The following is a 15,477-nucleotide window of genomic DNA, read 5'->3' on the forward strand; positions in this document are numbered from 1 at the left end:
TCCCACAGGCAGTTTATCCCACTAGTTGATCTCCTGGGCTCACTGAATGGAGCATTCGCAGCCACATCCCAGCTCCCTGCCAAATAAGGTTTTGCATGGAAACGGGGAGGGAACTTGGCACTAAAGATGTGCTTTGGCTTCCTGGACCAAGCTGATAACCTCAGTCCTCCAGAATGTGTATTGATCCTGCTTCTTTGTCTGATTTATTACTTTCTTTCATCCTTTCCACTTCTTAACATAAAGCCAAACAGGACTCTTTCCCTGCCAGCCAAGATTTTAGTATCATTACTGGGTTTCAGCTCAGCACTGTTTTGAGCCCTCAGTGGTGGGCTCAGCAGTGGTCTCAGTTCTTCCCATTTCCTCACTGGTTCCAGTGTAAAACACCATTCCACAGCACTGTTTATCTGTAAGATATCAGTCATGGATAACATTCATTGCCATTTTGCCTACCCCTCTGGGTGTGAGGCAAGATTAAAGCTACCTGGTTAGTATAGAACTGAAGTGAATTCTGTTAAAGAACCATTTATGGTGCTTTTTTCCCTTCAAAGGATTGTCTTAGGGGTCCCTGGGCCAGACACTGAGAGGCAAGAGATGAGACAATTTACCAGAGGTTGTGCCAGTCCCATGAGTTACCCATGCTCAAGGCATTCAAAGCTTTCTGGATTCCCAATCCCATTGATACAGCAAGTGTCTGATATCAGCACAACTTCTCCTCAGGCCACAGGGCATCCCACCAGCACCTGCCAGGATACCCATACTATGAGTTGGGTTTTGTCCTTGCTAGACACAAAAAGGACAGGACAAAGCTCTATTGTTTTCCCATCTCTTTGGCTCTCTTGGCAGACAAAAGGGAAAAAGGACAGTGCTCTTTGTTGGCTCATGCCAGCTCTATCACCTCTGGATGTTTGCTGTACTGGTGCCACAGCCCTAGAGTTCTTCTTGCCCTTTGCCTGTGTAATATCCAGATTCTTTCACTGCCACAGATCTGAAGGTCATAGCAGGAGATATACAGAGGTGCAGATGGGTGTTTGAGCTAATTTGGGGAAATCATCACTATATTTCTGCAATGCTTCTCTATCACATAGGGATTATGCAAATTCTCCACATCCTGGGGCCAGGTTAGGGGTTGGATAACACCTGAAGGTGCCGAGGTCCTGTTGCAGTACACTGTAGAAATGCCAAGGTGTGAGGTGTCAGATGAAGCAGGAGGAAACCAGCTCCTCCTGCTGCTGCTAACAGGCCAGCATGCATCATACAAAATTCAGCAGGTCAGGGACAAAGCTGTGCAGAAGGGCAGGGTGGAGCCACACAGGACAGCTGACCTGCCTTCTGAGGTATGGCTGGCAAGGGAGTTCACCTGGGCAAGGGAAAGGATCCCCCCCTTGAACAAGGAGTCAAAAAGATTTTTCTATAGGCATCATTGACAGAATCCCAGAATGGTTTGGGTTGGAAGGGACCTTAAAGCCCATCTCATTCCATCCCCTGCCAAGGACAGGGACACTTTCCCAGGTTGCTCCAAGTCCAGTCCAGTCTGGCCATGGATACTTCCAGGGATTGGGCAGCCCCATCATCTCTAGGCAACTTGTGCCAGGGCCTCAGCTCCCTCACAGGGAAGAACTTCTTCCTAAAAGCATTTTGGGATCAGCCCAGCCCAACCAGAGCCAAATTTAATCAAAGACAAATAATGATGCATCTTGGAAAGCCCTGCAGTGTTTCACCACATTGTTTTGAGTAAATAAACCAATAAACACTCGTTTTCTTTAAAGCACCAACACTCCTTGGATAGATGTGGCCCAAACCTGACTCTCATGATCTGCAACCTGGTTCTTTTATTCTTCCTGTGTTTAAATCAAAACTAAGTGCTAGAAAAGAAGGAGATTTCAGTGTTTTGGCACCCTGCTGTCCCCGGAAAATCTGGTTGGTTCCAGACCTCATGGTCTTATTTGTGGATGCCAGCAGGAAACACAAAAATAAAAGTTTCCATGGGTGTGGGGGCCAGGTAGAAACCAAAGAGACAGAAGGGATTTCAGGAGAACATGCAGAAACACCCCATTTCTTGCCCTGGGCAGCTTCTGGGACATCACTTGAATGACATCGGGAGACAAAATAGAAGCACTTTGTTCTAGTTCTGTGACTCGTGGAGGTAATACAGAAATTCCTCAAGGAAAAATCAACAGAGGGAAGGGAAACATCTGCATTTCTCCCTATCCCAGGGCTTGCTGCTATCTTAATAAAGCTGCAAAGGGCTAAAGGGGCTTTGCTCTCTTGCACTCACTGAGTGCAGGTGATGAGAAACTGAGCTATGCAGAGTTCTGAGGTTTTGGCCAGCCCCCAAAACTTCCAAGGGCTTCTCTGAACATTTTCTCAACAGTGCATACTGAGATCTCCCCTGACTGCGACATGTGCAGCTTCTTTGAGTGTGGAGGAAGGGGAAGAGGCATTGGAAGGGATCCCAGGGAGTCTGAGGGCAACCAGCTGCTGCCCTGACCACTGCTATAGCTCCATGGGCTGTTTTCCTACCAGGAACACAGACCTGTGCTAACCTCCCACTGGAAACCTCATCCCCCTGGTATTCCATCCTTCCCTCAGGGACTACCAGTTCTCAACACAGCTCCGCACCCTTCCTCTCAGGGCTGGAGACATTTGCCTGTCCGAATGTAAACTCCCTTTGTTTCCAGACCACCCACTTCAGCTTTTTCCACTCCCTTTGGAAAAGGAGGGGATGGGATGTCTTAAAACCCAAATCTGTCTCCATCCCACATGAATGCAGTGTTCTCATTTCCATCAGTGTCATCTATTTACATGAGAAATGCTCAGGGAGGAAATTGAGGTTACTGAGAGGAAAAAAGTGCCTCACATCAGACCCAAATCCCTGTGGGATGTGCTGCCTGTGCCCTACCCCAGACCTTGCCCCACATTTTAAGTAGGACAGACTGCAGTTAAAGCCCCCAGCAACCAGAAAGTGCCATTGAGCCTTTCCTGCCAGCCTGAGGTGGGAAGGGGCTGCGCTGCAATATTAATTAGTGTATTCAAGGCCACTCTGAAATGGCTGAGCAGGGAGTTGGGCTGGGTGTCTGTGGTCTTTCCCCTGAACCATTCTCACTCCACCTCTGAACTGGTGCTGGTGGTGACACAGGCTCAGCCCTGCATTCTCCATTAATGCCTCTGCCAATATTCCCACCAATGAATCAGTAAATCACGTCTACTGGAGAACATCCACCACTCCAGCGCTGTCAGCAGTCAGGCACAGAGGCAAAACACTGCTGTGTTTTTTCAGCTACAGGCACAGAGCTACAAGTGTGAAGTACTCGTGTATCCTGCCAAGTTGGTGGCACAACCTAAAGAGTGTTAGCATAAGTATTAAAAATCTTTAGGAATCGTGTTGAATTAACTTCTACCCACCCTTGCCAGGCTCCAAAGAAGAGCAGTGACATCTTTTCATGATCCTTATCACTGGAATATCTCTGGGTGCTCAGTACGCTCCCCAAGCTGTGAGCAGGATTGTGCTGAGCCCAGTGCACCAAGAGGAGCTCGATTTAAAAGCTCTTGGCTGGTCAAGGAGAAAGGTGAAATCCCCAAGACAAAGCTCAAGGAAAGGCAATGCTTGTTCTAGAGAGACACCTGCTGGCAATGCCCACGGAGCCTGAGCTGGAAGCTTGGGGACTGTGAGAAAGACTCAGATGTAATTCTCAGATCCAAATAAAAACAACTAATGTTTCTTTTCTTGTTTCTTACAGAACAAAGGAAAAAATACTCCAACTCAAACATCATTATGCACGAGACTTCCCAGTACCATGTCCAGGTGAGCACACAGATGCAATGGAGTGCTAAAGGGGCTGAGAGGCCAAGGTCAGTGATAGGTGCCCGTAGTGCAGTGTTCCCTGTGGTTTGGACCTTTACGATGCCAAGGGGGAGTTGGGAACGTCCTTACCATTAAAGTCTCAAGTCACTGAGTAAAGGAGAATGAGAGTAAAAAAATATTTAAATAAACAAGAGGAATTATGTACAAGGAAAGAGGAAATGGAGAAGCTGTTGTCTTCTCTCTCCTCTGTGTGTAAAGGAGAGCAGGAAATGTTGTCCCTCCTGTTACCCTGTGATCAGCAAACCCTCTGATCAGCACAGACAGGTTAAAAGCAGAGTTCCCATGGTGGTTATTGGAACTCAGCTTTCCAAACAACAGAGACCACATGGACTATCAGCTTTCAGCTCTCCTCAGCACTGTGTCCTCTCAGGTAACACAAACCTCTTCATACAAAACAGGCAATAAGTCAAATCCATCTCCCACTGCCACAGACACCCACCCCAAAAGGAGAAGCCGTCTGGCCATCCCGAGCTTGGTGATGCCTGTAATGCAACATGGTGGTGCAGGACTCCATGGAGGAGATGGGGCCATTCATCACTGAAAACTGAGCAAGGCAAGACAGGAGAACACTTCCTCAGGTTCATATTTAGGAGATGTGGCCACTTAAAAGCCTACATTTAGACTTGTAAAGGGCCTGTTTGGAAAGAGGTACTGGTTTCCATTGGAGAAACCAACTCAGTGGCTCAGAAGTCTCTTGTGGATGCAGAGAAGGGACTTTAAACGGTGACATGTAAATGAATTCTTTATTAATTATGCCATAAGCCACCCATTTGTGAGTCTCTCCCCTGAACTTTGACCAAGGCAAACAGGATTGCAGTGGCAGGCAGTGAGATAGAATGAGGTTTCCTTATGGGAGGCATTTTATACCCTTAATCAGATCAAAGTTTAATGGTGGGTGGAGTCATTGCCCATTCTAATAAAAGCTGCTGTATTTAAATGTCTATATGGATGAAAAAGAGTTTTGAGGGATAAAAAAGACAGCAACAAGCTTCTCCCTCTCAATCCACCCATATCTACAGAAAATGGAAACCAGAAAAATATTCTAATTATTAAGTCAGACAAATAGCTTCCCCTCCATGAAAACTGACTGAACTTTAAACAGCAAAGGAATTTATGAAGCTTGTAAAGGTGGTGGATAAAAAAATAGAAGAGATAAAAATGCCTGTCATCTTGAGTAAACACATTCTCCTCACTGCTCTGAAAGAAAAGAGCTTGTCATCTCTGCACTGATAAAACTGACTTTGCAAATACCTTCCCATGCACTATTTTACAATTACAGTAACATACACCCAGCATGTTTTTCGTTTGTGATTGCATTGCTAATCTCAGCTTTCGGCTCACATACCTGCCAGGAGTTCTATTTAGACAGTGCCTCGCCCCATACCTTTGCTTGATGAACACAGGAATGGGCCTTGCATTGTCCTCTTCTCTCCTCCTTCCTCCAGACTTTGGGAGTCATCTAACAGCAAAGGGGTCACCACAAACCCTATACACCCCTAATGGCCAAGAGCATGTTTAAAGATTTTCTGCTAGGTCTACCAGTGCTTTAAATCTCAGGCTTTCACTGCATCCGCCCTGTATGGAGCCAACTGCAACAACAGTTCTTGTCTGTGCTTCCTCACAACCATCCAAGGCTCTGTGCTCAGAGTGCACACATCCCTCTCAGGTCCATCTGGTCTATGCCAGACCCCACATCCACAGTTTCTCCAAGTTCTACAGCAGGACATGCTGGAGCAGCATCAGCTTTTGCTGCCTCTTAATTTGCTTCCTATTTTGCATTTACCAGGGCTTTTACAAGGAGACATTCTTTCCCATAATTCTTTCCCAACAGTTTTGTCATCCTCTTCCATGGCCCACTGATGCACATGTCAACTGTGGACACAACCCACTGGGTTACTGAATTAGCTCATGAGTGCATCAGCACCAGAAAGAAGCTCCTTGATCCCTAAAATGGTTATGACTGATCACTGTGAGAAAGCAGGAAGATACGGGATCAAAGGGAGAAAAACCAGGCAAAACTCATCCTGTTACTACAAATTTCCCATCAATTTAGGATTTGTTTTAAAACACCCCCCAGTTTTCAAGCACTTGCTTTGAAACCAGATTACAGAATGTGTACATCAAAGAGAAGCACGCATTTCACTGCTGCCCTCCCCACAAAACTCTGAATGCTCAGCAGGACCATTTTTGGAGTGGCCACACTGCTGTCCCTGGCCCCTCAGGGCAACTGTACCTGCTGGGATGATTCTCTTGCTCTTGGGGTTAATCTGCTCCTGGCTCTCCAGCTTAGCCACTCCTGCTGAAGTGCCTGTTCTATACCCTACTGAGCAAGGAAACCAGCATGAGAGAGAGAGTCATGCTGGTGGATGGGCCTTTGATATTTCAGGGACAAGCGAAAAAGCTGGGATCTGGCTCAATAAGCTTCCAAGGGTTGCAGGCCCTTGGACTGCACAGATACCTTGGTCAGGCCTGTAACTTATCCCATGCAAGAACCTGCTTTTCTCTGCTGGAGAAAGTTGGTAAAGACAGGGGAAAGTTAGCTGCTTTTTTACACAGGCACATTCACCTTCCCTTCTTACCAAGAACATAGCTGGGCAACAAAAGAACAAGGTGAAACAGAACCTTGTTCCTTCCTGAGGTTTTTTTTTGGTTGTTTTTTTTTTTTTTTTTTTTCTTTCTGAGATTTTTTTTCTTTCCCTGCTATCACCTGAACATGTGGCCTGGCTGTGTTGTCACTGCCCCAGGGACAAAAGCTGGGCAAACAGCTTGGCTGCTCTGAGTCCCAGCTTTTCCTGCCTTGCAGTCCCCTCTGCTAGCAGACAAAACCAGTTCTTCCATCCACAGGGAACAGCACTTACTCACATGACCTTTTGGAGTGGCCTTCACCCACTGCTGGTGGGCACACAACATTTGTATGTGACACACCTCTCCTTTCCACAGCTGCCTCCCTGCCCACCATTCCCTTCCCATGGAGCTCCAGGGGCCCACCAAAGCTGCAAGTGTTGCCCCACTACACAAACTCTGTACATACAGGTGCCAAGTTCAAGGCTTGGATCACCACACACTTCAGGGTGCAGTTGCAGCAGGGATGGGAAAGCAGCTTGGATGGCTGTGTTGTAGCTGAGCTGCTCCTGGCCCAAGAGCACACACAGGCCAGTGAAGGAGGGGAGGACAGCATAGAAAGCCTGGCTGATGGGAGAAGACCATGGGCTGGTTTACAGGATAGGTGAAGGGAGGTAGGAATACCAGGATAACCAAGCAAAACCACAGGGCAGGAAAGACAAACAGCAAAAAATCCTTTCCTCCAGTCAGCAACAGCCATTTTTACTACTATGAGGCCTGATTTGGGTATTTTTGGGGAGAAAAGCCCCCCCAACCCTAAGGGGGGCATAAAGGGCTGGTGTAGAGTGAGCTGCCAGGTTTGGAGCTCCTGCAGGCTTTGCAGCATAGAAGCTCTTCAGAGTCGCTGTTCCCAGAGCATGGGACCCCACAAATTGCATGGATCCCACTTGGCACAAAGGACCAACACTTGCTCATGGCTTGTGTGAGCTCTTTGCCTAGCACAAATCCCACACAAGCAGGTTTGCTACACAAGACAAGCAAAACACAAGTGATTTTATAGTTTGGCAAGCAAAGCATTAGTTTGACTACTTCAGAGCCAGGTTCAGAGTGGCCTGGGGAGTAACTCATGTGTGTGAAGCATTTGCCCTGCTGAATAGGGATAAGAGCTGCTGGATTGATGAGAGTAATATGCAAGTGGTGAAACTGGCTATGAAAACCCATTGTGAAACCCAAATCTTTCACTGCCACAACCAGGCTGGTACCAACAACCAAAACTGTTTTGTGCAGCAACATTTTCATGCCTGAGCTCTGAGAAACTACAAACGGTAATTGTAGCCTCTAGAGATGTTTTCATCACCAATTTACACAGCCCAACAAACATTTTCCACCTGTTTTTATCTCCTTTCTCTCCCCAACTTCAGCACTTGGCCACCTTCATCATGGACAAGAGCGAGTCCATCACAACAGTGGATGATGCAATCCGGAAACTCATCCTGCTCAACTCCAAAGAAAAGATCTGGACACAGGAGATGCTGCTCCAAGTGAACGACAAGTCCATCCGGCTGCTGGACTGTGAGACACAGGTACCTGAAGCCCTGTGGGGCTGACCCCAGACTGAAGTGTGGGGTGCAGTGAGTGCCCTTTCCATTCTGCCTGGGAAAGGGCAAGTTCTAAGAAATACAAACCAGGGTGAATCACTACCAAAATCCTCTCCTGGATTAGAGTCAGCCCTGCAGCATGGGAACAGGATGGTTTTAGCAATGACAAACTAAGAAAGATCAGCCCAGGGATCCCAGGAGTTCCTGCACAGGACCATTCCCTCTCAGTTCAGTAGTTCCCCATTGCCTGACACCTTCCCCCTTCTCTTGCAGGAGGAGCTGGAGGACTTTCCCCTACCAACAGTGCAGCACTGCCAGACAGTGCTCAATCAGATGCGCTATTCCTCCATCCTCCTGCTCGTGTGTCAGGATTCTGAGCAGCACAAACCTGACATCCACTTCTTCAACTGTGATGAGGTGGAGGTAAGCAGAGCCCTCCTGCTTGGTGTGAAACAGAACAAAACACACTTCTTGCTGTCTGCCCTTTTCCCCGTCCTCCAACCCTTCCTAAAGCCAAGCCCTTAAAAACATCCCTGTTTTATCCTCAAGGCGGAAATGGTTCATGAGGACATAGAAAGTGCCCTGGCAGACCACAAGCATGGGAAGAAGATACGGCCACAGACACTCAAGTAAGTGCTGCAGGATACAGCTGGGAGCAGCAACAGTTTCCAGTGGTTTAGTCACACTCAAGGCTCTTGGAAATGGGATCTGGGACCACTGATGGGGTTGTTCTATGTCATTTTCCTTGCAGAGCAAATCAGGAAAAGATCAAGCAGAGACAATCCATCCTCCCCCCACCTCAAGGGCCAGCTCCCATCCCAATCCAGCATGACATGCGAAGCTCAGCAATGAACAGGAACAGGGTGGCACCTCCTTCCCAGCATGATCCAGGTACTTGGAGCACACAGGAAGTCTGTCCTGGGCATGGGAGACTAATTAACTCAACCAGCCAACCTTCCTCAAATGATCTGTGGTGAAAATAAGTGTTGTAGCCACTGAGCATGTTCTGCTCAACAAATAAAAGCTCCCAGAAACTCTTTGTAACAACACCCTTATGTGGGGGATACATAAATGCCAAAAAAGCAAAAGACCCTCATAAGCCATCACATGAAATTTGAACCAGGTGTTGATGATCTTAAAATGTATAGACAAGACATTTGGTCAGAAAGGCAAATTCCTGGCTCTGCTGACTTCACAGGAGTCAAGATTTCACCCTTGAAAATCAACTGGTTTTCATTAATTCTTGTAAAGTCAAATTTGGAAATGCAGATCTGAACTCACCCCTCTAATGTGCTCATCTAAAGTCTGATTCCAAAACCATCCTGACTTCAGCCCATTTGAGTTGGCTTGAAAAAAACTGGTATTTTCCTTTGGAGAAAGAAGTAACAGAAATAAGTTCCTAGGAACAGAAACAAGCTCTTTCTCTGACAAAAGATCAAAGTGATGAACAAACCGTAAGCATTTTGTACTCCTGCCTATCATACCATCTTCTCTTGGCACTCATCTTTATTTTCAAGAAAAACACATAATAAGATACTATAACACATCCAAAACACTCATTTGCTGGGATGACTTCTGAAGCCAAGCAACTCCTCTGGCTGCTGAATGGAGAACTTACTTCAGGCCCAGTTCTGCATCATAAAAGGATTGTCTCTATTTCTGAGCTGGACCATGAATAAACATCTCTATTCTGATGAAAAGCAGCAACTTTTACCTCTGCCCTTCCAAGGGTGCTCACATCAGCAGAGCTGGGAATTCCTCTAGGCAGGATTTCTGGCTGTAAGTGCACAGAGTCTGGCAGGAGAGCAAATGACAGGAGAAAGCCTTGAGTAATGCCTGTTTGCCGAGATTCCTTCTCTACTAAACACCTTCCCACTTTTCCTACAAAACCTGTCCTGGTGGGGCACCTCATCCCCACATTTACAGATGCTCTGGACTTGCCACAGTCCTTTGCCAAAACTGCCTCTTCAGTTCTCCCAGCTGGCAGATCCTGCTGTGCCAGCCCTTTCCAAGCCCCTGTCCTGAGCTGACGCTGCTTGCTTTGCATGAGGGGCCACCCCAGCAATTGTTCCTGCTGCAATATCTCCCCCACAGTGCGCATGTGGCTTCTGGAAGACAGGAGGTGCCTCAGGGTTGGGCTTTTTTGCAGGATGATTGGGATTTAGCACCTATTATTCCTGAGGTGCCATCATAACCCAGAACAAACACCCAAGCTGGGAGCTACCATCTCATGGGTCCCTGCCTTTCATGGAGCCTATTTCCAACCTCTGATAGTAAATATATTTTTCTCTGCCTTGTTTGCAGACTATGAACGACGAAGCTCTGGCTCTCATGACCATGAGGAATCCCGTGCCATGTTAGCACAGAAGATTGAAAAGGAAACGGTGGGTGACAGGAACACTGCATGGTCCATAGGTAGGAGCAGAGGCAGGGAGCAAGGGAGAGGGAGCAAAGGCAGGGAGCAGACATTTAATGCATCATCTTGGCATTTTCCTGATTGATACCTGCTGTGCATAAAGATAAGGTGGCCGAAAGTAAGTCTCCATCACCATGTCAGTGACAATGTCCTCTGACCTGAGGCAGCTCTGCTGATTCCAGCTCTGCTCCTTCCCATCCCACTTGGGTTATTTTCTACCCGTCCATTAGCAGGGGTCACTTATCACATTGGCAAGGACAGCACACAGCCAGGCCCAGCAGCTCTGTGCTTGCAAAGGGATGCATTGAGCTGCATTTCATGCCTGGATTATCCACTTGTGTGCATTCTCCCAGGAAATACAGCAGGCCCTGGGATTTGGGCTCCCAGCTGTGCATAGCCCAGGCTCACTTTACATTGGTCCCTTGGGTTTCTGTCCTCACAGCAAATCCTGAACTGCACCCTGGATGACATTGAAGTGTTCGTTGCCCGGCTCCAGAAGGCTGCAGAGGCATTCCGACAGCTCAACCAAAGGAAGAAAGGGAAGAAGAACAAGAAGAAAGGGCCAGCAGGTGCAGTGCAGCAGCCACAACAAATGGGGAGCATAGGGGGGTCATGGATGAAGGCAGGGGGACACCTCAGCTCCAGCCCAGCAAGGCCAGATCACTGCCATGGCACAGCCACAGATCCAGGCACACAAGTCTGGGAGGTGCTGCTCTCCGTGGACACCTCTGGCAGAGCACACAGAGCCTCTGGCACACAGAGGGAGTTTGCCTTTCCCTGAACCCCTGATTTTCAGTAGTTCTGGTCTCCACACACATTTCTGCTGTGCCTTCTGCATGGCAGGCAGATGGAACTTTCCCAAAGGGGATGCTCTGACTAACGTGTCATTCTCTGCCCCTTCTTCTGGCAGAGGGAATGCTGACCCTCCGAGCAAGACCCCCAAGTGAGGCCGAGTTCATCGACTGCTTCCAGAAAACCAAGCTGGCTTTTAACCTCTTGGTAAGACATGGAGGAGTTTCCATCCCATGCAGGGACAGGGCTTTTCCCTGTGTATCCCAGTAGCGAGTGTTTAGAGTGAAACTTGAACAGAAAACACTAACAATGGACAACAGTGTGAATTCCAGGTTCTTCAAAACTCAGGACAAACATAGTGTCAGGCTTGTGCAGATTTTCTGGGACAAGCTGTTAAGCCAAAACTAGGAGCATAAAGTCCAGGATGGAACAGAGAAGCCAGAGAGTTGCAGCACCCGGGTCTTTTCGGATCCAGGACTGGGAAGTCTCTGCTTGACTGTAACTAAAGTCCCCCATTCCCTGATATTCCTGGCCACTCTCCTTCTCCCCTGCCAGACCCTCTGTATTGTGAAGGGGATGAAAAGGAAGAGCATAAACATGTCCCCAGTTGCTACCAGCTCTGCTCAGTGAAACACAAGAGACCAGCAGGCTAACAAGGCAGCAGTAATTCTGTCAGTTGTGACAAAACTTGTCCAGCAAACACATCCTCCAAGCTCCTTCCTGGGAGGTCATTAAAAAGGAAACCCCAGAGACAGGGTTTGCAGGACACCAAGCTCCAGCCTTTTCTTTAAGAAGCAAATGTGGATAATTCGTGCCTGCTCAGGATCAGAAGGAGCAGCTTATCTCCTGGCAAGAGCCCACGGTTGAGTGTGGAGCAGAGCTGGGTTGAGCGTGGTGGATTCATGCCACACTCCTCACCACATAGCTGCTAAGTCCCTGGGAAGTGTCGTTCACTGGGTCACCCTGCTGCCAGCAGTTATTTCTCACTTCCCATTCCACATTAAAGTTTAATCTCCAGCATTTCAAAAGCTTTGCATTTCAGTAGGAGCAAGGAGCCTGTTTCTCATGGCAGCAGTGCCAGAAGCTCAGGACAGGAGAAGGATCTTGAATAGAAGCACAAACTGGAGAGTTTTCTCACCACAGCTCTGCTGATTGCTGCTACCAAACCCCAATCCTTAGAGTAAATTAATCCCAAGTGTTTGCTCCTCCATTCTGCCACAGTTCACCTCAAATAAAACTGCATTTGGACAGTGGTCAGGGCAGCTCCAGGTGCCACAGGCAAGACCTTAGTGGAGACTTTCCCTTGTCAGCAATTGCAAAGGGACCCTCAAAATACCTATCCTGTTGTTTTCACTCATGGAATTAGTGGGATTCTCAACCCTGCAAGAGGCAGAACCAACCATAACTCTGGCCTTTCCTCCCTAGGACTTTCAAAATAAGCCAAGGTTTTGTGTGTCTGTTCAAATTATCTTCCAAGGCACTGATGTAACAGAGAGAGTACTCCACCCATCTAGAAATTAATCAGGAATTAGAAATTTACAAAAATTAAAATTAATTATTCCTACTCTCCTATCCCTTACTCTTCTTATCAGCCAGCAGCACTCCCTCCATGTGACAGAAAAGAGAAGGTACAGTCAGGTTAGGGTTAAACTGTGTTTCTCTTTCCAGGCCAAACTGAGGAAGCATATTCAGAACCCCAGTGCTTCGGAGCTGGTGCATTTCCTATTTGGGCCACTGGAACTGGTAAATCTTATTCCCAGGTCTCACTGGGAACTCCTTTTTTATTTCTACTTCAGGCTTACAAGCAGACAGATTGTGCAGAAGGATTAGAAAACTGCTCATGCTTGGCCACAGCTTTCTCAGGAACTTCCAGAAGTGATGCTGGTTGTTCCTGGCCTCTGATCCGGTTTGCAGCTTGAAGTAAATACAAGAACCCCAGCAAATACCAATCTTTCCATCCAATCAATAAAGCATTACTGTGAACAAAAGGGGCGGTGAACTGTGGTTCCCACTGGGAATCTGTCTGGTCTCACCTTCAGGCAAATACAGCTCAGTATTTGCACTGAAAATGCTTGGAAGCAGAAATCCCAACTTGGAAAAGGAGCCAGAAAGGACACAGGAACAACAAGATACTTTCCATTTTTTGAAGTGTCAGCTTGTGACACTTCACTTGTCTGTAGGAACAGCTCACTTAGAGATCAGATCTTGCTTTGACTCCTACCTAAAAAAAAATTCATGTTCCTCTGAACTGTCCAGTCTCCTTCAAAGACTTAGGTTGATGTTTCTTGAGGTGACTGAGCTGATCCAAGGATCAACTTTGTCTTTGATTCCTGCTCCTCTGTGTGTCCCTGGTTTGACATTTTGACCATTTCTCACAAGTTCTCTCCTCTTTGTGTGGTTTGTGTGTGACCCAGATTGTCAATAGCTGTGGTGGCCCCGAGCTGGCCCGGTCTGTCCTCAGCCCACTGCTTTCTAAAGATGCCACTGATTTCCTGAGAGGACACCTGACACCCAAAGAGATTAACCTCTGGGATTCCCTGGGGGAAACATGGACCAGATCCAGGTGAGGACAGAACTGCCATTTCCCCAGGCTCCCAAGGCAGAGGGGAATGCTTGGATGCCCTGATGCTCCTGCTTCTCCTTTGAGAGGGTGTTCTCAAAGACACATTCATTGTGAATGTCACCTGATATTCCCACTTTGTGTCCTAGAGCTGAGTGGCCCCGAGATGCGAACATCCCCACCTACATCCCCAAATTCCGCAACGGTTGGGAACCACCCACAGAAATCTTCCGTGGAGCTCCCTGGGAAATAGACATCGGACACTTGCAAGAGGAGGTTAGTCCTGTGTCCCTGTGGATCCCTGTGGAGCTGCGGGGGGTGTGGTGGTATTCAACAAGTAGTTGGCTCAAAATTAATTTGAATCTGGTCACTCCAGTTAAACACAGAAAGCAAATGAGGCTGGAAAAGGGAAGCAATAATCAGCCTCTCCCATTTCAAGGAAACAGGACCCTACAATGTCACCAAGCTCCAGGGACACAGGCTTTCCTGAAGAACATCTTGACCAAAAGCTGCCAGCCATGACTCATCTCCCACTATCCCTCTCCTTTTCTTCAGTTTTCCCCTTTCCCAGTAACACTGACTCCATATCTGTCTTTCCAGCTCTCCTCGGCCAATGGATATCCTTACCGGAACTCCTCAATCAAGCGTGGCCAGACGGCTGAGCAGACACAGCCTGGGGATGCCTTCAAACAGAATGTCACTCCACATGGAAATAGGTAATGGATCTGCACCCTCGGAGCTTCAGCTCTTGCCTTGGAACCTCATGAACACACAGGGACACATATGGTGATACTAGGAAGTTTGGGCATCCTGGAGACAACTCCCTGCCACTATTAATAATCACCAAGAGAAAATAAAGATCAGCTGAAGGATTATTCCTGTAAGCACTGTCTGCTGTTTAACCCCCAGCAGCTCTGCAAGGAAAGGAATCCCAGGTGTTTTCCACCATAGGAGACAAAAATATTGACTGACTTCATCAGTCCATCCATAGGTCTTGTTTCCCGACATTAGCTCACCAAAGTGACCTTAAGGATCAAGTGCCAAAGATGCTGCACTGTGCTTTGGCTCTCCAATGTGTGGAGACGTTGGAATCATGAAATTACAGAGTGGACTGGGTGGGACATGACCTTAAAGATTACCCAGTTCCAACCCCCTGCCAGGGTCAGGGCCACCTTCCACTATCTCAGGTTGCTCCAGGCTCTGTCCAACCTGGCCTTGGACACTTCCTAGGATGGGGCAGCCACAGCTTTTCTGGGCAACCTGTGCCAGGGCTACCCCACCCTCACAGGGAAGGATTTCTTCCCAATATACCATCTAAACCCACCCTCTGACAGTGGGAAGCTGTTCCCCCTTGTCCTGTCACTCCAGCCTTTACCCCAGAGTCCCTCTCCAGCTCTCCTGGAGCCCCTTTAGGCAGTGGAAAGGGCTCTAAGGGCTCCCTGGAAGTTTTTCTTCACCAGGTTGAACATTCCCAGGTCTCCCAGCCTGTCTGTGTAATGCTCCAGCCCTTGGAGCACTTCCTTGTCCTTCCTAGCCTCCTCTGGACATCCTTGAGGATCTCTCCATTCATCCCAAAGTGACCAGAGGTTGCACAGACAGAAGCTGCCTACAGGGGGAATCTGCCCTAAGGGAAGGGCACACACAAACCTTGTCCTGCTGGAAACACAGGGCCAGGGAAGAGTAGCCC

At 47.9% G+C, this 15,477-nt stretch overlaps 1 protein-coding gene and 1 long non-coding RNA gene across 3 annotated transcripts in view; one reads left to right on the forward strand and one right to left on the reverse strand.

Moving 5' to 3' along the window:
- The window catches only part of LOC146767270 (uncharacterized), a 63,675-nt gene that overhangs the window by 35,403 nt on the left and 12,795 nt on the right, over positions 1 to 15,477 (reverse strand). The gene's annotated exons all lie outside the window — the stretch shown is intronic.
- The window catches only part of LOC110484992 (EPS8 signaling adaptor L2), a 49,091-nt gene that overhangs the window by 26,325 nt on the left and 7,289 nt on the right, over positions 1 to 15,477 (forward strand). The window contains exons 4-15 of the mRNA XM_021556027.3: positions 3,738 to 3,802; positions 7,846 to 8,007; positions 8,296 to 8,445; positions 8,572 to 8,651; positions 8,774 to 8,913; positions 10,327 to 10,406; positions 10,881 to 11,007; positions 11,349 to 11,437; positions 12,899 to 12,973; positions 13,645 to 13,793; positions 13,940 to 14,066; positions 14,391 to 14,506. Of these exons, the coding sequence (XP_021411702.3) occupies positions 3,738 to 3,802; positions 7,846 to 8,007; positions 8,296 to 8,445; positions 8,572 to 8,651; positions 8,774 to 8,913; positions 10,327 to 10,406; positions 10,881 to 11,007; positions 11,349 to 11,437; positions 12,899 to 12,973; positions 13,645 to 13,793; positions 13,940 to 14,066; positions 14,391 to 14,506 (1,360 nt within the window). The remainder of the gene's footprint in view (positions 1 to 3,737; positions 3,803 to 7,845; positions 8,008 to 8,295; positions 8,446 to 8,571; positions 8,652 to 8,773; positions 8,914 to 10,326; positions 10,407 to 10,880; positions 11,008 to 11,348; positions 11,438 to 12,898; positions 12,974 to 13,644; positions 13,794 to 13,939; positions 14,067 to 14,390; positions 14,507 to 15,477) is intronic.

This window comes from Lonchura striata, chromosome 5 (assembly GCF_050655825.1).
Source record: "Lonchura striata isolate lonStrDom1 chromosome 5, ASM5065582v1, whole genome shotgun sequence".
Lineage (NCBI taxonomy): Eukaryota > Metazoa > Chordata > Aves > Passeriformes > Estrildidae > Lonchura > Lonchura striata.